General features: G+C 35.6%; 1 protein-coding gene across 1 annotated transcript; it reads left to right on the top strand.

The window, feature by feature from the left end:
• LOC133863697 (uncharacterized) lies at positions 1–20,176 on the top strand. The gene is made up of 20 exons (XM_062299747.1): positions 1–344; positions 453–522; positions 2,008–2,050; positions 4,039–4,116; positions 4,248–4,332; positions 4,472–4,554; positions 4,873–4,930; positions 8,562–8,672; positions 9,589–9,646; positions 9,734–9,830; positions 10,691–10,726; positions 12,055–12,191; positions 12,498–12,568; positions 12,659–12,712; positions 14,024–14,166; positions 14,374–14,514; positions 18,218–18,463; positions 18,647–18,706; positions 19,155–19,409; positions 19,812–20,176. Exons 1-20 carry the CDS (start codon positions 197–199, stop codon positions 19,938–19,940), a joined length of 2,103 nt encoding a protein of 700 aa, XP_062155731.1. The 5' UTR covers positions 1–196; the 3' UTR covers positions 19,941–20,176.
• The last annotated feature ends 1,317 nt before the right edge of the window (positions 20,177–21,493 follow it).

Genomic DNA, 21,493 nt, shown 5'->3' with positions numbered 1-21,493 from the left:
CCACTCGCCCAAATCTTTTCTGAACTTCTTTGATTTTCTTTTCCCAAAACCAATAATCATATTCCACGTGCTGGAACCCACAAACTCCATTTACTCTAATTCTAATTCTAACGCAGAATTTCGAGAATAAAGCGTGCCATCACAGACCGAAACTCGATCGTCGTCGTCTCTCCCCGAGATTCGATTTCTCAGTTACATGGCTAGGGTTTCGTCCGAACCATCGGCCAGGCCGTCAATGGCGTCCACGATCAAAGCCTACTCTGTGCCTCTCATTCTCTTCGCTGCCGCTATCTGCTTCCAGCTCTTTGTTATTCCCAAGTCATTCCCTTCCTCTCATTACGACGGTCAGCACTCAGTTCACTAATACAAATTATACAATGACGTTTGTTTTGATTTTTGCATTTTGCTTATTTTTGTTTGTTTATGTATTTCTTTGGTCTCGTGAAATTTAGTTATGGGAATCAAGAGGTACACTTCTATTGAAGAAGTGGAGGCGGCCTATGAGAAGCTTTCATCCAAGTGGTAATTCAATCCGTCATTAAATTATGGGTATACTCAAATTATGTTTTTTTGTTTTGTTTTGTTTTTAATTTTAAAAATATACCGAACAAAAGAGATTTTGGTTGGACGTGAACTTGAATGCATATTAATCTGATTGAAATGTATTGGATGGTTTAAAATCGTAGAATAGTTACATCAGGTATAACTTGAATTCAATCCATAATGTTACGTTGGTGTAAGATTTTCCGTCATGCTTGTCAAATATCAAAACAAGGGAAGATTAAGAACTATCACATCTATACGATGTTCAAAATTATTTTTATATATTTGTAAAATGTACTAAATATGAGTTTAGGATTGGATGCTAAATGAAACTGGATTGGCAAGAAATTTAGTATGCATGACAAGCATGTGGTAGACGTGTGATCCGTTAGGACGCTTGGCAAAATATTAATCTAATTGAAAGTTACTAGTTTAACGCAGCAAAGAGATACACCATGTGTACTTGAGCCGAACTATATGCATGTACACACCCACACAGAAACATGCATATACATGTATGTGTGTGTCACATTCTTTTAGGATCTTGTTGGCTTGTCCAAGCATGCTTTCACGTATGTGATATGTTGTACTCCGACTAATATTAAGATCTTACCTATCCCTAGCATTAATCCGAAAAAGGCAGTATCCTCCTCATTTCTGCTTGGAGCCACTTTAAGACGATAAGAAAACTGTGAAAGCATGCTTGGACAATCTCCATAGAAAACTGTATAATTAGGTAATTAAAATAACAATGAACAACTTTTGGCTTTAACAATTTGATAAGTGTTGTTTTTAAAACTTGAATACCCAAAAACTCATCCACTAGCTCCATGGGCGCCAAATATTGTAGCAAGTCCCACTTTGTGCATGAAAGCTACAATCAGAAGGTTTCTGGAGGGAACAGAGAATTATAACATGTATGCTTCAAGCTTATTGATTTTGTGAGTACGTTTCAACGTGAGGAGCTGACATTGCTCTCCTTTGTTGACTTTTAGTTCTTTTTACTTCTGGATTTGCTTCCCTTTGGTGACCTCCTAAGGTTTTATATTTGTAAACACAACCAATATTTGAAGCTTGGAGGTTAAGTTAACTATTTCCTTTTAATGTATTGAAGTTTGCCAGGGCTATAATATGATGAAGTTGTGGCATGTCTTTGATACCCAAGTCCCCCCTCCCCCCACCAACAAAAAAAAAAAGGAAAAAAATCTTTGAAGTAAGGTAAAGATGCTTGCTAGGGCCTTTTATTTTTAAGGAATTATTATCTATCAAGAAAAGAAAAGAAAAATGATGAGATGCTGGTAGGGTGATGTCTATAAACCTGTAGTGTTGATGTAGATGTGTTTTAGCAAATAAGTTAATGAGAAAGGTTGTTTGTAGTGAGTGTTATTCTTTTTGTGTTTTTTTTTTTTTTTTTTTAGCATGGCATTTACTGCTGATATAAGACTAGAGAATGTGTCATTTCAGGAATTCAGGCAATGAAGTTCCTAGTACTTCTGATTTCATAAAGGTATGTAAGTTCTTCATTTTTATTTCAAAGCTAATTTTGTGTGCAGATTGATGATATAATGCTACCTGTTAAATCTGATAGTAACTTCCTTTGAAAACTATTGTATCTTTGAATAAATATGTATGTGAGATTTGTTGACTAGTTGGGGTGATTCGTTGTGGTGTGGTCAAGCTAAGACGATCTGGAGTTAGGTCCCTTTGTGCTTAATGTGGGTTCTTTGGCGTGACAGGAATGCTCGGCATTTTGAAGATATAGAAACATCGGTGTTGGAGTTGCGAAGAAATGTGCTTGGCACTTTATATTTTTGGATATTGGCTCATCTTAGCTCGAGTTGCCTTACTTTTGTAGAGTTTTTAAATTTATGTTCTTCATTTTCCTCAATTTAGGGGATCTCTTGTATACTTACTGTGTACTAAGGTTGCGCTCATCTGTTCTTTTTCAATGATATGTCATTAATTTTTAAAAATGTATGTGAGAAATGAGCACTATAATTACATCATAGTTTTTGTCTCCAACTTCATCTTCATCATTTTGTCAAATGTTTTATGACACTGTTGAGCAGGTTATTAGGCAAAAAAGAAAAGTATAACTTTGTTCTTTTATAAATTATTTAAATAAGGTTTCCTAATGTTTTGTGTGCTAGGCAAAACTTCTAAAAATTGGAATTGATTTTGCTTGTCTTCTTATCATGTTAGAGCCTTGTACACCAGCTTAGGAGAAGGAATTCTTTTAAATAATTTTGTCTATTGGTCTGCATCCCAGGCAAAAATTCTTTGAGCTAGACATGCCAATGCGTACTTTCCTTTCTTTGAATTTTTTTGAAGCTTTTATTCATAACTAAAATATTTTATTTTTACTTCAATTTGGACTTAGATATATTTGTTTTCAAATTCGTAACTTTACAATGTGTTCGCTAGTGTAAATTGTCAACCATCTGTTACAAAGACATGAAATTTATGACTCTTCATGAAGATGATCGCTCCTTGCATTAAAATTGAAACATATTGTGCTTTTCTAGAAGGAGTATATTTTATGAAACTATAAGGTGAGCAGTATTTTACAATTTTTTGGTAATAGAGCTCTTTGTGTCAGACAGGAAAAATGTGTATCTTCATATAGAAACTGAGTTTAGTAGAACAAAGTAAATAGTATTTTTCAATTCTTTGGTAATCCGAAAGGTCTATGAAGATTCATTGCTGGGATCCTTGCAGAGATTTGCTATGCCCTATGTGGGCAAAGTGTTGAAGGCCTTGTCCACTTGGTTTTTCTCCTGCCCCTTCTGAGAGTGTATATCACACGTTCTATGTGATAAGTGCAACCAACCTTAGGTACATAGGAATTGGGAGGAACCTTTGGGAGAGAGATTCAAAGGGAAGGTTCTTTTAAGTATGATTTGAAAATTAATGCTTGCTGTAACAGTTTATGAAATCTTGGAAGAAAGGAACTCCAGAATATTTCATTAGCAAGCTAATATTGCATGTGGCATCTCTTATGGTATTATGTATTGGGTTGAGTTAAAATGAATACTTTTCATGATCTAGCGTCATCTCAAGAAAATAGGTAGATCTAAAGATCATGGTGTAATTCAGATGAAGTACTTGGGCATGGATAGTTAGGTTGCCTTACTAAGTTGTTATTGAGTTGGTACAAGAAAGTTTCTATATCTCCTTCCCAAATTGAGATGTTTTGTCTTTGGTATATCTTTGATTGGGGAATGACCCTGTGCCTTTGTTTTGTGTTATTTTATGCAATTATTTACCTAATAAAATGTCCATGTGCTACAGAATTTATTTTTGTTACAAAGTCCACGATTGATGTTTAATGGATGTCATAAACAACTCCTAGAATTGGACGCAAATGCATTTTGGTTTCTTTGATCTTTTGATTACTCTAGTATGTTTCTTATTGTGTTTTCTAACATCAGTATTGGGGGCCTCGTAAGATGTCTTTCAGTTATACCATATTTTAACTGCATGCATAACTTGCAGATTCGATATGCTTATGAATTGCTGACAAATCCTCTATGGAAAAGGAACTACGACATATTTGGTATTGATGAGCATCTTGTGAGTGATAAGGCGCTTTGGCTTATATATATATATATATATATATATATATATATATACCCTTCTGTTTTAAATCCTTTAGCGCCAGGCCTTACATTTTTTAATTATAATGGTTGTTTTCTTCGCTTTAGGATGTTATTGAAAAGGTCAAAGCGCAATATGCTGGTGAAAGTTTTTCAAAAGTAGAACTTCCTCTGTTAGATGATACTGCTTCAGGTTAGTAAGATGTTCATTACAAGATATTTGTCTTTATGTAAAACTCATCTGTTCGAGGAAAGATATCGTGTAAAATTTGGTTGATAGAATCATAGTTCTTGTAGGCTAATGCATTTTGTATCCATGTCTCTTTTATCAGGTCCTGAAGATTTTACTCTAAATGTCATCACCTCCAATGATTTTCAGTCTATTTTGCAGAACACTGAGCCATCGCTAATTCAGGTACAATCACTAGCTATAATATGCTCAGATGTTACGAGTATTGGTGATGTGTGTATTTATCTTCTTATCAATATTAACTTATGAAATGCACCAAAGAGTATCCTTATTCTCTATTTTAATTGTTGGATTATTTAAACCCCCCTTTCTCTTCAATGTGTCAGCAGAATGTGAATACATTCTGTCTCTTGAAGGATTAGAGTCTTGATTTTAAGACTTGTACTGTTGTTACAATATATGTTGTCTTTTTATAAGATTTTTTTTTTTTTTTTTTTTTTGTAAATACTGACTCATAGTGAATGTTTGGTCGAATTGGATCAGTTGTTTTCATTTGGGAGCAAACGATGTGCTCAGTTTTCGGATGCCTGGAAAAGAATTGGTATGTTCTTAATTTGGGAGTGCTTGATGTAAATTACCATATCTGCATATTGGTAGGTTTTATTGAAAAAAAGAATGAGATATGGTTTTTGTTGTTCTATGTACTCCAATCAGTGATTTACACTTTATCGACTTGGTGACGGCTGCAGAATTCCCTCTTCACTTTACCTTGTCTTGGCCCATATCACTTGGTGTCGGCTACAAAATTCCCTCTTCACTATTACTTTGTCTTGGCCCATTGTAACACCCCATTCTTGTAGGAAGACGATATTACGCATCGTTCAATCAGAAATATAAGGATATAAGAATTCTGTAAACTTACATCTAGTCTTTATAGGGTTTTTAAGTCACCTTAAGGTCCCCTAGATAGGTCAATTTTCAGGCCACAAAGATAGGTTTTATGGCCTCAAGGTTCAACTAACATGTTTGTGTGTGTGTGCTGTAATTCTAGCAACGTGTAAGATTACTTTGCTGTAAAAGCTACGTGTCCAATGATCTCATGGTTTGGACCATTGAAAAGACAACTCGAAGAGGGTTTATTCTATGGTCAAGTTATTGCAAAACATCTCTTTAGAAAAGGCCCTACAGCCACCTTTCCTGGTGACTGCAGTGCTGCAGAAACATAATCTTGTTGTTTGGTCTCTACTGTGCAATGCAACACACTCCACAAGTCATACAACATGTTATGATAATGTTAGACATTTAGGAAATCGTGTAATCATATCCAACAGGTTTTTCTTAGTGCTGGCAGCTGTGTAGGAAAGTCAAATATCAAACTTTTGTGGTTTTACTCATACTTTAGTAGTAGGTTTTTGTTATGGTTCTCATAGTAACATAATGAAATATCAATTAAAAATCTTATTAGAACTCGTATCTAAGCAAAATGTGCCTGTGGATTTAGAAACCAAGAGACCAAAACTGTGCTTTAGGCAATAGCAGTTCTCTGTGCAACAACAGTTTTCTATGTTCTTGCACTTTTTTTGCAAAATTTAGGACAGGGATTAGGAAAAACATAAAGGAGAATTTTTTTTGTCTAAGCTGAACAGCGAGTGGAAGCTTCTAGGATAGGATTCAGTTTTGGGGCTCAATTTGCCACTGATTTTGCATGGAAGAAACACAGAAATTTTAGATTGTCCATACGAAGTCTGAATTTCAGTTTTGAATAGAAAAGTTTGGAAAAAAAAACTGGAGGAATCTACCTGTTCTGGTTGCAGCTCTGAGGGAGTTGGTTTGCAGGCTTTTAGAGGGAGGGATGGAGGGAGGGAGCTGAGTTTTTCTGACTGACATGAGGTGTTTTTTGGGGGGATGAAAAATTGGAGGCTGTTAGAATTAATTTAGGGTTTTAATTTAGCTACAATCTGGCAGCAGCTTAGGGTTTTTAATTTCAGTGTTTTTTGGGGGGCTGAAAAACTGGAGGCTGTTAGAATTAATTTAGGGTTTTAATTTAGCTACAATCTGGCAGCAGCTTAGGGTTTTAATTTGTGTACAATGTGGTGGCAGATTAGGGTTTTAGTTTGGCTACAAACTGATGGCAGTTTAGGGTTTTAGTTTGGCTACAAATTAACGACAGTTAAGGGTTTGTTTTAAAAGACAACTTTCCTATCTTTGTTTTTTGGAGCAATAAAACTGGCAGCTGGTTAGGTCTTAATGTGGCAGCAGATTAGGATTTGTTTTAAAAAGAAAACTTTCCTTTTTAGAGAAAAATACAATTGGCCAGATTTTGTTAGGTAGCAGACTTAAAATTATTGACTTTCTTGTCCTTTATGTCTTCTTCAGCCCTCTAACATACTCCCCTATTAAACCCATGAAATTAAAAGTGATAATTTTAACAAACAATTACCACAACAAATTAAACATAACTAAAACAGCAATATCATAATAAAAATTACCTTAGGGGGATCTAGGGTGTTACACCCATATCATTTGTCTAAATCCTATCTCTAGACTGTGTACTTTCAGGTTTTCATGTTTGAGATATTCTTGCTAATTTCTATATTAGATATGCATTATCTCACCCACCCTTTCTTAAATTCCCATCTCTATTGAATTAAATTTTCTATCATTATGTATCTTGATTTGTATGGACTTCTTGTATTTTAAATTCTTAAAATGATCTGGTTTGTGCAAGTTATAAAATATTTTACTGGTCAATAAAGAAGGTATTAGAATGTGTAAGTCTAGAATTTAGTAGTGATATGGTCTCTGACATAGTTGTTTATTCATTAAAAAAAAAAAAGTCTCTGACATAGTTGTATGTGAGAAAATTAGATGTGGGGTGTTTTGCATGATGGCTTGAAAAAAGAAACTAGAAGTTGGCATTTGTAATGCTAATTGGTTTTTGACTTGCATGCTTATTATGTGTCCAATTCAGCGAAGTAACTTCTGCAATTAAATTGTCCTTGCCAACATATGATGTTAGTAAAGCAGTCTCCTGAATACCTTTGCAGGATCCTTAGCAAGAAATGATTTGTGTTAAGAAATATATTCCTCCATTTAAATTGCTTTGAATTTTTTTTTTTTTTGATAAGTAATTGCAATAATAAAAAAGCGCAAAGGGGCGCAACCCTTGAAAATAACTGGATTACTTGTTCGCCTCTGTAGACCTGTAATACCCTGGTCCGATTTTGGGAAGAGATGAGTAGCCCACATAGAGTGGGTGGTTTATAAAGATACTCATGTGTGTTAAGTCTTACATTGCTTAGTTACTAGGTGAAACTGAGCTTTATAAGGAATTTTAGGAAAACTTAAAATTTACTAAGTCCTTTTGGGGTGATATTGCAGATGTCGCTAACGCTTTTCCCTTGGGTTGTTATGAATAGTATCAGAGTCATCTAGTAACGCCAAACCATGTGGTACTGAAACACTGTATGACGGGGCTTTGATGATGACGTCAAGAGTTTAAGGGGTGGAGTTTGTAATAATCCGGTCCCATATTGGGAAGAGATAAGTACCCCACATAGAATTAGTTGTTTATAAAGATACTCATGGATGGTAAGTTCCACATTGCTTAGTTATTAGGTGAAATTGAGATTTATAAGGGATTCTAAGGAAGCTCCAAATTGACTAATACTTTTGGGGTAATAGTGTAGATATGGCTAGCGCTTTTCCCTTGATCCTGCAATGTATCCATGATTTTGTATGATATTATCTCCATTATTAATTATTGTTCCCGTTTATGTCTAGAATATTGAGATTGCTTTAGGTTGCATTTGGATAATTGGAAAGTTGAGAAGTGCCCTCCTTTCCTGAGCATAAATCGTGTAGGAGAGATAATGGTTTTGAAGATGGCTCTTTTTTTTCTCTCTCCCTCCATCCTTTTAGCAGTGGGAGGAGTTGCATACGAGAAACAACATATCTGAAAAAGTCAAAACAAGTTTGAGAAATATTAAGATACAATAAACTAAGATGGATTGATCTCTTCATTTATTGCTTGTTTTTGACATTAAATTTGTTTTGGCTAAATAATTATTTGAGTTTTCAACTATGTTCTTTTCTTTAAAATTTAATGTCCCAGAATTTGTTATGTACAAAGAATAAGACCCCGCCTGTTGAGTGTCAATATGAATTTGATGCAATTTTACATAATGGTTTCTGCTTCATGATTGTTTTGTTTCCGCTCTCCCTATGTTCAGCTGCTTTGTTGGATGGAGTAGCAAATACTGGTGCGGTGGAATTTGGTGACCTTCAACTTGCGGCATACCTTGCTGAGAGAAAACCAACAGGCCAACCTTTCTTTAGGAATGGTGAGTGCTACATTTACTCAAATCTCTCAGTGGATATTGCATATATGGCTAATAATGGGCAAGGCTTGAGTTCCCATTCAACTACACACTTGGAATTTGTGAATATGAAATGAAAACTTGATTTAAAAAAAAAAAAAATACTAAAGTAGTAAGGCTTGTAGTCTCATGGGGTTTAAGGTTCGAATTATTGGGTGTAAGCAATTCTTTGGAGCCAGCCCGCCAGTATAGCCGAAGTATTACCTGATCCGTGTGGAGGGGGCGCGTTACACGGGTCTTAGGTTTACTTGACAGGATTGGGTACATGAAGTGGCCTTGCCTTGGAGGGGTTCTTCATCATTAAAAAAGAAAAGAAAAAAAAAGTGTATTTTTTAATGACAGATTTGGACATAAGGGGCATAGTGGTGTAGAGCTTTACTATTGGAAGTGCACCAAAATGATTATTTCCTTGATATATCTGGATCAATTCAATTGCTTCTATTCCTCTCTTATTGTTGGAGGTGCACACAGACACACCCATATCTCATGAAAGGTATATGTTTAATCACATATATGCTTCAATTCCTCTCTTATAAGCTTAAAATGTTTACATTGGTCCTCTATGGGGATTCCAAATTTTCAGGGAACATCATCATGACTGTCTAAAACTTCAGAATTTCCAAATGTGCCCTCGTTTTACATGTTGATACTATTCTCTAACATCTAAAAAGCTTATTTAGTAAATTGATCATTTTGTTTTTCTTATACCAATTATTCAGAATGGACAACTATAAGGGATCCTATTTACTAAATAGGATAATTTTGTCCCCAAATAATAGATGATAAATTATTACAATTCTATTATGTATCTATTGAAGGGCTTCAATTACAACCAAGTGTTTCCATTTTTCTCATTGGTAATGTATTGTACTTTACACAGGCCTTCCTTGTCTTGTTGCTTTCCCCCCTGGTTGTAAAACTGTCGATTGTCTTATAAGGTGAGAGTTTTTGCAGTCCACTCCAAAAGGTCATGTTTCTAGTGGATATTAAGGGAGATTGATATTGATAGTTATCTTTTTTCTTAGGTTTGAGGGGGGGCTTTCAGTAGATGCAGTTACAGATTGGTTTGCAACAACAGTACTCAGTTTACCTCGAATTCTTTACTACACGAGGGGCACACTGGTAAATTCATAGGATCTCTCTGATGTCAATATGTTATTTTTAATGGCCTTATTTCTTTATTATACCCTTTTGTTTGATAGATAGGTATTTCTATGGCATTGATATTAACTAGGGAATTTGTGTGAATTGTGGTATTACAAGTAACTGCTATGAAAATAAAAAGTAACAAAAGGACAATTAATGTCTGTTTATTCATGAATAAATTGAAATCGACGCTTTACTGACCTGAAGAAATCAATTTCTTACTGACCCTAATTGTCCTGAATAATTTGTATGAATAATCAACATCCTAACATGAATTAATTGAAATCAATGTCTTATTAACCTGAAGAAACTTAATAATGGTGTTGCAAGTGGACCAATTATTGAATCAAACAAACACCACGTGGAATTAGTATTGTAATTAAGAAATTTTTTGATCTTTAGTTCTGCTCTTCATTTATTCTCTTGCAGTTCATATCCCCCATGTTTCCCCATAATTCTATATTCTTCCATGATTACTTGAGTGCATTGCATGAGATTGTTCCTGAAGCCCTCTTGGTGTTATACTTGAGTATCCAACATCTAAGGATCTGCTTGTTTTCATCTGTCAATTATGACTTTTATATCTGTAGATATATTATCTTTTTTTATTTTTCTTGGAATGGTTGGGGATTCGGTTGATGTTAAAAAAAAAAATCATTGCAGAGATGATGACATTTATGCAGAATGAAATAGTTGTTTTTTAACCTCGTTATTGTTATTTGCATCTCTGATGAACTTAGTTTTTAGTTCACTTAATGTATTTTCTTCTTGTTCTCTTGCTTTTCCTTCACTTCCTATCTCTATAGAAATGGTATGTAACTAGATTTCAATTTCAGGTACCAAATTTTCTGGCGAAAAGTAGTCCTCATAAGGTACTCCCCACCCTCCCCCAATTTTTTGTTTTTTATTTATCTCCTTATTCTTGTCATGCATTTTTTTCCCTATCCCTTGCACTTTAATTACTGGTCATACTTATCCTATCTTACCTGGTACATTAATGAAATCTTCATCAGTCGTACTGGAACTGTATATCTGTAGCTATAGGTTTACATTGTCTGGGATGTTTTGTCTATATTTTGAGTTGAGACCAAGTATTAGTTCAAATTTGTACTGCAATTCCCATTACAACTGTGATAGCTTCTCAAATACGAGGGATCTTCATAATTGTGACTTGTTTTATTTCAATTCACAGCTTGGACCAAGTTAACCATATCTATTCTGTATAGGATACTTATGTTACAACTCAACTGCATAGACTTTGGCAGTCAATCTCCCTTCCTTGGTAACTAGTATTTGATATCTATTAAAGTAACTTAAAGGTAAATCTAGCGTGCTGCATCACTAGCCAACTTATAATCAGAATCATATAGATTGAGTGACCTGTCAATCATGGTTTTGGACAGGCATAAATTGATGTTTAATTTTAGCAATCTTTTTTTCTCATTATCTTCCAGAGGCTCATTGTCAAAATATATGTTGGCAATTATTTCATTGAACATTCAGTACATGCCACATGCTCCTCACTGATGCTATTATGCATCTTTCGGCCCTACAGGCTGGGAATTAACACAATGTGACTTAGATGAAGTTAAATATAAATGACGATGATTTTAAACTTTTATACATAAAATTGGTAACAGGAACTGTTACAATATTTGTTTGAACTTCTCTGTCATGGAAATTGATTTTTTAAATTTCTATGAACATAGGTAACCTTGAGAAACAAAATTTTCATGTGGGTTTTATTATCGAAGATTCATGTTCTATAGAAAAGTCATTTTGTCACCAATTTATAATACAAATATGGATTATCCAATGTTGCTATAAATTAGACCAGCAATCCATTGTGAAAAGTAAAGGCGACAGGCATTGTGATACAAAATAACTGAGTATTTTCTCAATGGATCCTTTTTCACGCTCAAGTCTCCTCCTTAATTGGCAAGATATTATAACCACATCCAATATCATTTAGGGCCACCAGTAATGCAAATTGAACTACATGCACACAGACATAACAGTCATGCTATTTAAACATTCTAGGAAGTTTTTAGTCTTTAAATATTGACAAGTAGTATTAAATTCTATTTTAATTAATTTTTTAATCAATTCCAATGTATTAGTTTGTCAATTGCTTTTCTTCCATCTTTTAATAATTTATTTTTATATAATAACTTCTTGGTTTCATGCTCCTGGCTCATAGGTGAAAGTCATTTTCTTCTCAAAAACAGGGGAGCGTGCTGCTCCATTTGTTCGTCAAGCTGCTAAAGATTACTGGTTGTATGCCTCTTTTGCATTTGTACTATGGCAAGAAGAAGACTCTTCCTTTTGGTGGAATGGGTAAGTGGATTTGCATGCTTTTTGTGTCTGCTAGGATCATAAATCAATGCTTCTATCAATGAGGATTCTGTTTTTAGTTTTTGTCAAAGCTCTGAGTTTTACTTCAGCACTATGAATAATTTGTACCAAAGTAGAAGCAATATTTGTATCGATTGAGTCATAATTATAATACTAGTTAAATCAGATAGATTTATGCGACATTCATTGCATGATTGAGAATCCAAACCATTAAAGGTTCAGTCTTTTTTTTTTTTCTTTTTTTTTTCAAAGGAATGCTGGATCTTAACACTTGTCTTGTGGCTACAGGTTAGGGGTGGAGTCCGCACCTGCTATAGTATTTTTGAAAGATCCGGGTGTCAAACCTCTTGTTTACTATGGTACGTTGTTCTGTTTAACTTGGTGTCTCTAAAAAATCTGGTTTAATTTCTGTGCTTTCTATGACAATCTAAGCTATGAGTTTGTTGCAGGTTCACTTAACCATTCGTGGTTTTCAAATATTATGGAACAGAATAAGCAGCAAGGTATCACTGTTGTTTTACTTACTAATTAGTTTTATCCCAACAATATTTTTGCTATCTAAACTAGTTTTCCATGTTATCTTACAAATTTCAAATCATGTACTGGAGCATTTTTCAATTTTCCATTTTAGAGTTAACTTCGTCCAGGACATTGCCTTCTCAGTTACATGAGAATCTGGCACTAGATCTTTTCATAATTGGAGAATCAATTCACTTATAATTCTACCTCTCATCCACTATTGCACTTGTTGGGTAAGAAAATTTCTTTTGGTCTTGGGTACTGTATTGCTCCATTTTCCTTGCTCTCTTTCTCTCTCTCTCTCTCTCTCTCACACACACACACACACATCAAGTATTTCTGTGTGGTTTCACTCCTACTCTCGTGTAAAGTACTTTATTGACTGACTTTATGATTCTGTGGAGTTGTCAATAGGAGTTCGGCTGATCTCTTATGCTTTCCGTAACGCAGTATTTTTTATGCCAATGCTAAAAATTTACCATGTAAATTTCTACTTAGGTGTTTCGTTTGTATACTCCCAGAGTCCCAGTGTACTGAGGGGCGCCTTACGCTTTCAATGAGATTGGTCTATTACTTGTAAAAAAAATTAAATTAACTATGTAAATACTCTCTACCACTTTAAGATGACAACCCTACTTCTTCCACCCCTGACCCAATATATGATTTTCCAGTACTTTCTATGTTAGTAGTTAGCTGCTGAGGAGTTTTTGTTTTCATATTATGGATCTTGGTTTTTGCTTTATGTCATTTCTACTATTAAAAAAGAGATAAGGCAAGGCCTAAAGGATTGACAATGTAAAAGTTATTGAAGGAGATTACTTGCTTCTTCTTTCCAGTCGACATCCTACATTTTAGAAAGGGGAATTTCCGCTTGGAAGTAAGGATCACTGCTAGTTATCCATAAGAAAGTTTGACTTATCATAAGACATTGAAGAAGCTATAAAAGAGAGCCGGTCTTGTTTTTCCTTTTTGCTCAAGTCTTTTTACTCCACCCCAGCTTGAGTTTCCTTGTAGTGGAAATGTAGATCTTGAGGATTCAATTATTGGTGGCTTATATTATGTACTAGCAGTAATGGTTATCCTCCCATTGCACAACTGTTTAAAGAATAATTATGTTACTGCCCTTTCAATAAATGATGTAACAGCTTGCCCACTCGCTGTTCATTATTCGAAACTTGATATTCAGTAGTATGACATAGCTTTATTTGTTGATATTATGCCAAAATTTTATAAAGCAGAATTTTTATAAAATCAGAAAGGCACTTAATTGATTTGGCTTGCCTTGTGTTTTCCAGAGCTTCCTCAACTAAGGAGTGTGACGTCAATGGAGCTGGGTTGTGATGCTCAAGGCTACTCTCGTGCCGGGGTGGATACCACCACTTGGTACTGTGCTATTTTAGCAGGAAGGGCTGGGCCTGAACTTGACAAAATGCGTGAAGTAAGCTTCTCTCCTCTGCTTGTCTTTTATGAATTACGATCTGCTCTGTCTTGGTGGTCTATTTCCAAAATCATTTCAGCAACTTTATGGTCTGTATAAAACTGTTTGTCAGTATACTCAACCAGATTGTCTAAAATCAATGTGTGTGTTTTAAGATCCATGTGTTTATCTAGTTTAGGAAATGGTGTAAATTACTTTGGTTCATAGACCATGCGCAGGGTTCAAGAATTATTGTCAAATGACAGTGAGTTGAAGACAGCTGATAAAGATGAATCCTTCACTCCAGCAGCAGTAGCCCTAACTAGCAAGAGGTTGACTTTTGCTTGGCTTGATGGGGAAGCCCAAAAGGTGAGTTTCTTTTTCTTTTTTTTCAATGATTATATCAAACATGCTGTTGATCAGAAATTAAGTCCTGTTGAATGCACATGTATAGTGTTTGTTAATGAGTAATATGAGGACTGTTCATGTGGTGCCACATGTTGATAGCACTTTGTTAAAAGTTTTATCTCATTGGATTCAAAAGATAGGCAGATGATCAAGACTTTGCCAAATTGCTGTCAGAATGTTAAGTTTGTGCCGAAATTGTTTGACCTGACGGGCTATCATCTTGACCAAGTTATAAGACCTAATTGTGTTATGAAGTCATTAAAATGTTATGAAATTGAATCTTTTATGATTTGTCAAAATTTAAATTTTTCTTGCAATGATATTAGCTACATGGTATATTTCGGCTGCAATGAACTTGCTTCTACTAGATTGTGACGGTCATTATAAGCTTGCTAAGAGTTTTGTCTATTTTTAGTTGGTATGTTGTACAACTGGTTTAGATAAGTTACACAAAATGGGCCTTGATTATTAGCGATTGGGTGCTTATTTGGCCACATCACTAAGTTTTCTGTGTCTGTAATTTCTTGTTGTCAATGTAAATGACATGCAGAGAAATCGAGTTTAGTTTTGTATTATTATTATTGTTACTGTTGTTGTTGGAAACAAACGGGAATTTTAGGCTTGTTTGATAACCTACATAACATTACAGAATAGTGGCTGGCACTATTCACAATTTTTTATTTTATTTTTTACATTTTTCAATAACAATCAACATCAAAACATTCTCACTTTTTTCACTTTTTATATCACATCAATAATTTTTTATTACTATTCAAATAAAAAAATTCACTACAATACAAAATTTTTTCACTTTTTTATACAAATTCTTTTTATTTTATATCACATCATTACTTTTTACTAATTTCAAAACTAACAACCCACTACTCTGTTCTGTTCTTTGCCAAACAAGCCCTTTGGTTCCCCTCAAAGTGAACAACATTCCAAGACCTCGCTTCTCCTTGACATGAATAATGTATCTAATTAAAAACTGTCTTTAAATGCCATAGATGCTGGTTCGTGTATTACTTAGGAGTTGATCAGAACAAATCATGAGTAGTGACAAAATGTAGGCTAAATAACACTGTTACCCCCAACCGCCTTGTTGTTACAGCCTGGTTTCAATTTCCCATGCTATGGCTTGGAAAGTGTCAGTTTGGCCCCATAGGTTTTTGTTCAGTTATATTTTGTTGTCAAGGTGGATGGTATATGCACTTTATTATCCTGATGCACTTGCATTTCACATGCATTACACCTGGAGGGAAAATTAAAACTTTGCTGGTACCACGATGACAACAAGCCATATATCAGAGGGTGCAAAGCATAACTTCCCAATAATGAAAAGATAAATTAGCTTGTTGAGGTTTCCTCTTCATAGCAGGCCTCCTTTTAGTCTGGTTACTGTCCATTGATCAAATTGTGTGAAATCAAGTCTGCTTTGCTGCTTCTTTATATGGCTTTTGGTTGTCAATAAAAGGAAGCAAATACAAATAATATATCTAGCAAAATTTTTAGAGTTGAATAATACTCTTTTTTTTTGATAAGTAATGGTAGTTTTATTGAAAGCGTAAGGCGCCCCTACGTACATTCGAAGTATACAACAGGAAACACCTATCTAGAAAGCGTAAAAGAAGCAAGAAATTCAGCAAAGCTGATAGATAAAGAGTACAAATAAGCCATCGACCAGACATACAAGGTATGGAGAAACAACTCTAGCACCTCCTCTAGGGAGCTCTCTAGATTCTCAAAACACCTAAGGTTTCTCTCTCCAAATACACCAAAAAAGGCAAATAGGCACCATCTTCCAAGAAGTAGCGCTCCCAGATCTCCCAGACTTCCACCAACAAGCAACTAAGTCAAGCACACTCCTAGGCATGACCCACGAAATACCAAAGCGGGAGAAAATGTTGTTCCATAGAGCTGAGGCCAGATCGCAATGCAGAAGAATATGGTCCACTGATTCCCCATCCCGCTTGCAAAGACAGCATCTATCCACAATAATTATGTTCCTCTTCCTAAGATTGTCCAAGGTAAGAATTCTGCCTAGAGCTGCAGACCAAGTGAAGAAAGTTGCCCTCGGGGGAGCCTGAGACCGCCACACACACTTCCATAGGAACCGAGTACCTCCAGCACACATCATAGAACCAAAATATGACTTCACCCTGAACACACCTTTCTTGGACGGGACCCATTTAAGACAATCTGCCCTCTCAAAATTCACCTTGGTAGAGCCCAGCACCTGGAAGAAAGAGGCAAAAACATCGACTTCCCAAACATTGAATAATACTCTTATGATTCTAATGAACATGGATTCAGATTATACTAGTTAGATGGACAGAAAAATGGTTTTTTAGGATATATAAAAGAAAAGCAGGGCCAATCTGTTTTTTTTTCGGTCGGTCATTGCCAATTATTGATAAATTTCAGATTTCCAAACCTATTTTTCAGTCATCCATGATGGTAGAGAATATATTTTACACGTTAATACATGCAATGGTATTTCTTGTGTATAGAAATACTGCAGAAAAGTCAACTTTTTGTTTGAATGCTTGGCACTGTGCAAGCATTACTCATAAATCTCTTGAGTTCTAACTTCCGTATAATTGAGATTGATTTGTATGGAATCACTTGTTTTCTTTGGAATTTTACTGGTATGTTTATGTCCCTTTATCATTTATGTTTTCTGCATACATTTCCTTCTGCACTGACTATGGTGGAACAAGAAAACAATTGAAGTAAAAAAAAAATGAAGTTTTTTATCCACAAACTTGAATTGACCAATGGACCAAACTTCATAAGATTGATGGTATCTTTTGGTAGTACATTCTGCCCATAAACTGTGATGTCATAGATTAACTATCTCAAGTACAGTTTGGGTGTTTGTGCATCCATCTATATAGACCTTGTTGCTTGTCTATAATATGGTTAATTGCCGCTTAAACTTTGATATGGAGAGAAACAAACGATCGAAGTTTTGAGGATTGCAAGAGGACGGTGGTGGAACTAAATGCCTTATTCTGAACTCTTTACCAATGGACAATTTCCTATGATTGTTTAAATATTTATAGTTTTTGTGATTTTCTTGATCTTTTGTCTTCTTTTGGTTAAGTGTTTCTCTTGTATATTTCGTATGTACATGGGTAGCACCCTTTCCCTTTAATAAATTTCAATTACTTATAAACAGAAATTAAACCTTTTGATTGATTTTTCCCCTTCAATTACTGATACTTCACAATCTTAACTGTTTCTTTCAGTAAGATGTCTGAACTTTTGCTGTTGTTAATGATCTATGCATGTATTTATAATAATCCAACCATTGATTTGCTGTTGTATCAAGAGTGGAGTCATATCCTTAACAAGCATTACCTTTTGAGGCTTCTGACAGACCCTTAAGCATGAAAATGCCGTAACAACTAGCATCTCTACCTGCTATAAGATGATTTTTTTTCACCGTTTGCCTAAATATTCTTACATATCAAGGAGAATACAGTTGCTACTTAAAGAAGTACCTAAAGGTGCTTCTTGCCCTTACCATATTTCATTGACACATTGTTGAGTTGTGGACCTGTGTATTTTCAATTTCTTAAAATGGCTACTTGATTTACAAAACCCAATCATGTGCTTGTGTATGAAGCCCTGACCACTCGCATAATTGATTTTTATCCAGAGTTTTTGCTTCTTCTGCCTCCATTCTGATGTTGGCTCTGAAACTATTTATGAAACTTGTGGACCGAGGAGAGATCTGACTGATGTACCCCGGGTATTTATTGTTCGTTACAAAAGAAATTCTACCGAGGATGATATAAAAGTTGAGAGTAAGCCAAAGAGTATATGGGATACATTACAAGGTGATGACCTGGATCCTGCGTCACAGCTTGTGGCGAGATACAAGGGTTCAGGTGAAATTTTACAGGTATAAATGCCTTGGAGGAAAATTTTCAATTGGTAGACTAGTGATTTATATGACACTGCCTTATTTAGTTTTCAAGTTCAACTGTTTATCTATGTTCGTAAGTCCATTTTTCTTGTTTGAGACATACCTCAGCCGAAAGAACTATTGAATGTAATTTCTTCCTTTTTGTTTATTGTACTGCAGATTATTGAGTGGATCTCAGGAATAATCAAAGATGGTGACTTCAGAGATCTTCCATCATTTGTAAGCAACTTGCTTGTTCCTCTTAGGAGATTATTTAAACAAGGCTAATCGTGGGGAGCTGTCTTTTCTATGTACTTAAGTTCTTTTCCCTGATGCTTCTATCTGTACGTTGGGGGCTTTGGTAAAGCTAGTCAGGCTGGGGAATCTTGCCTTTAGGTATATATGATTTGAGTGCTGCACAAAAGATGATTGCAAATTATTTGTTTGCACTATAAGTATCAAGGTTCGTTTGAGGAACCATTAGTACCCAAGAATGATGGAACCATTTTCCTTGCATGTCCTTATGCTTGAATCGTATAGGGATGGGAGGTAGTGACTATTTGCATTTTGAATTGTCATTCGTATTACGTAATGTTTGATATTAAGACGTCAAAGACCTGCAGTTTAATACGTGCAGTTGTGTGCCTTCTACTTGCTTTTCATGCATTTCAGTCTCTTCCCACTGCAGAGAACAAAAACTCCTCCGCTTGTTCCCGAGGATGCAGAACCTATCTGGTTTACAGGCGCCCAAAAAATTCTTTCAGCAAACACGATGAAGCAAAGGATTCGTGGCATCATAAGGGAAATCTATGATCGCCTTGGAGATCCAAGGAATGGTCCATTCTTGCTTCTAGGAGCATTAATGTCTTTTGGTGCCATCTGGCTACGGAGGAGTCAACAAACTCATTCAAGTCAGTCAAATCCGCCAAGTGAACCAAGAAAGGTAAGTGATGGGTTAAGACTATACAAAATATCGTGGTTTCATGCTTTTAGGATAAGTTAAGCATTGTCAATAATATGTATAACTGCTTGTTTGTTCATTGATCATGCAAATAACTTACACGAACATACACAATATACTCAGGTAAGTTAGGAGATAAAAGAGGGGGAAGAATCAAATGTAAAGAGAGCGCTTATAGATGTATTTATCCTTTTGGGTTATTTAACTTCTACTCCTTTAGAGATGTATCTCTTGATTTGATTTGTCACAGATGTTGCTTTGGTCTTTGCAAATCTAGAACATTTCAGTTAGCAACGTTATATATGTTTTATTGCATTTTAGTCTTCTTTACAATTTAGATGTATAGATGACTCGTGTAATGATCTGCATCATGCATGTTTCCAGGATGACAGCAAGCCAAAAAAGAGAGACAGGACTAGAACTGTGCCAAGTAAGGACCAAGCTCCTTCCATGACTGATGCGGCACCAAAAGATGCATACGAGATGCCGCTATCTGACTCCGACTCCGAGTAATAGATGCTGCTCAAGAAATGGAGGTTGAAAGTCATAATCGTGCACAATGATCCTCAAACCGAAGATCATAACCATATTGAAGCTACAAGGAGCCGAATATGATTGTCAGTTTTGTAACAATTAGCAACTGTAGAAAATTATTTGAGTATTGTTTGATTATGAGAACGACTTATACCTCAGCTTTTTGTATTGCAAATGCCACGTGACTATGAAACATCAAACCTTTCTTTTCATAACTCTCTGTCAATGGTTCTATCTCTTTTGATCAGCAGGTTATTAGGGATCATGTTACTCAATTTTATAAATCTCTTTTTGCAGAACCTTTCAGTTGGAGGCCTAGGTTGGATAACCTTGTTTTTGACAATTTGGATGCGGGTGAAGCCTCTTCCTTAGAACTTCCTTTTGAGGAGAGGGAGGTCTTAGAGGTGGTTAAAGGTTTGAATCGTGATAAGGCTCCAGGTCCTGATGGGTTCACTCTTGCGTCCTTCCAAGATTGTTGGGAGGTGATCAAGACTGATCTCATGGGGGTATTCCAGGACTTCCACACTCATAGCAAGTTTGTCAAAAGCATTAATGCCACTTTTTTAGCCTTAATTCCGAAGAAGTTTGGGGCTATGGATTTTAAAGATTTTCGGCATATTAGTCTTGTAAGTGGTGTCTACAAGATCATTGCTAAAGTTCTTGCTAATAGATTCAAAAGGGTGGTGGCGAAGATTATCTCGAATCCCCAAAATACTTTTGTAAAAGGAAGGCAAATTCTTGATTCTATTCTTATAGCGAATGAGTGTTTGGATAGCCGCATCAAATCAGACGAGCCTGGGTTACTCTGTAAATTAGATATTGAGAAGGCTAATGATCATGTTAACTTGGACTTCTTATTGTATATGTTGAGAAGATGTGGCTTCGGGGAGAGATGGTGTTCTTGGATAGCGCATTGTATTTCATCGGTGCGTTTCTCGGTTTTGGTGAACGGCACCCCTTTTGATTTTTTTAGCAGCTCTCGTGGTATTAGACAGGGTGATCCTCTGTCGCCTCTTTTGTTCGTCATTGTGATTGAGGCTTTTAGTAAGCTGTTCTCTATTTCTGTTCAAAGGGGCTTTCTCTCTGGCTTCTCTATGGGCTTTAGAAGCAATAGAGTGATTAATGTTTCTCACCTTTTATTCGCAAACGATACATTAGTTTTTTGCGGGGCTAGTTCTGAACATCTTCTCTATCTTCGTATGTTATTACTGTCCTTTGAAGCTGTTTCAGGTTTGAAGATTAATTTGGATAAGTGAGTTTTGGTTCCTATGGGTATTGTGGATAATATGGATGATCTTGCTAGTATTTTGGGCTGTGGAGTCTCTTCTCTTCCTTTAAAGTACCTTGGTCTTCCATTGGGGGCTCCTTTTAAGGCCAAGTTTAGCTGGTATGAGGTAGTTGGAAAGATCGAGAGACGACTGGCTAGCTGGAAGCGGTTGTATTCGTCGAAGGGTGGCAGAGTAACCCTGATAAAAAGCACTCTGTCTAATCTTCCTACGTACTTTCTATCTCTACTCCCTATTCCTTCTAGT

The sequence above is a fragment of the Alnus glutinosa genome, chromosome 3, assembly GCF_958979055.1.
Source record: "Alnus glutinosa chromosome 3, dhAlnGlut1.1, whole genome shotgun sequence".
NCBI classification, from domain to species: Eukaryota; Viridiplantae; Streptophyta; class Magnoliopsida; order Fagales; family Betulaceae; genus Alnus; species Alnus glutinosa.
This window is presented reverse-complemented; position numbering and strand designations above follow the sequence as displayed.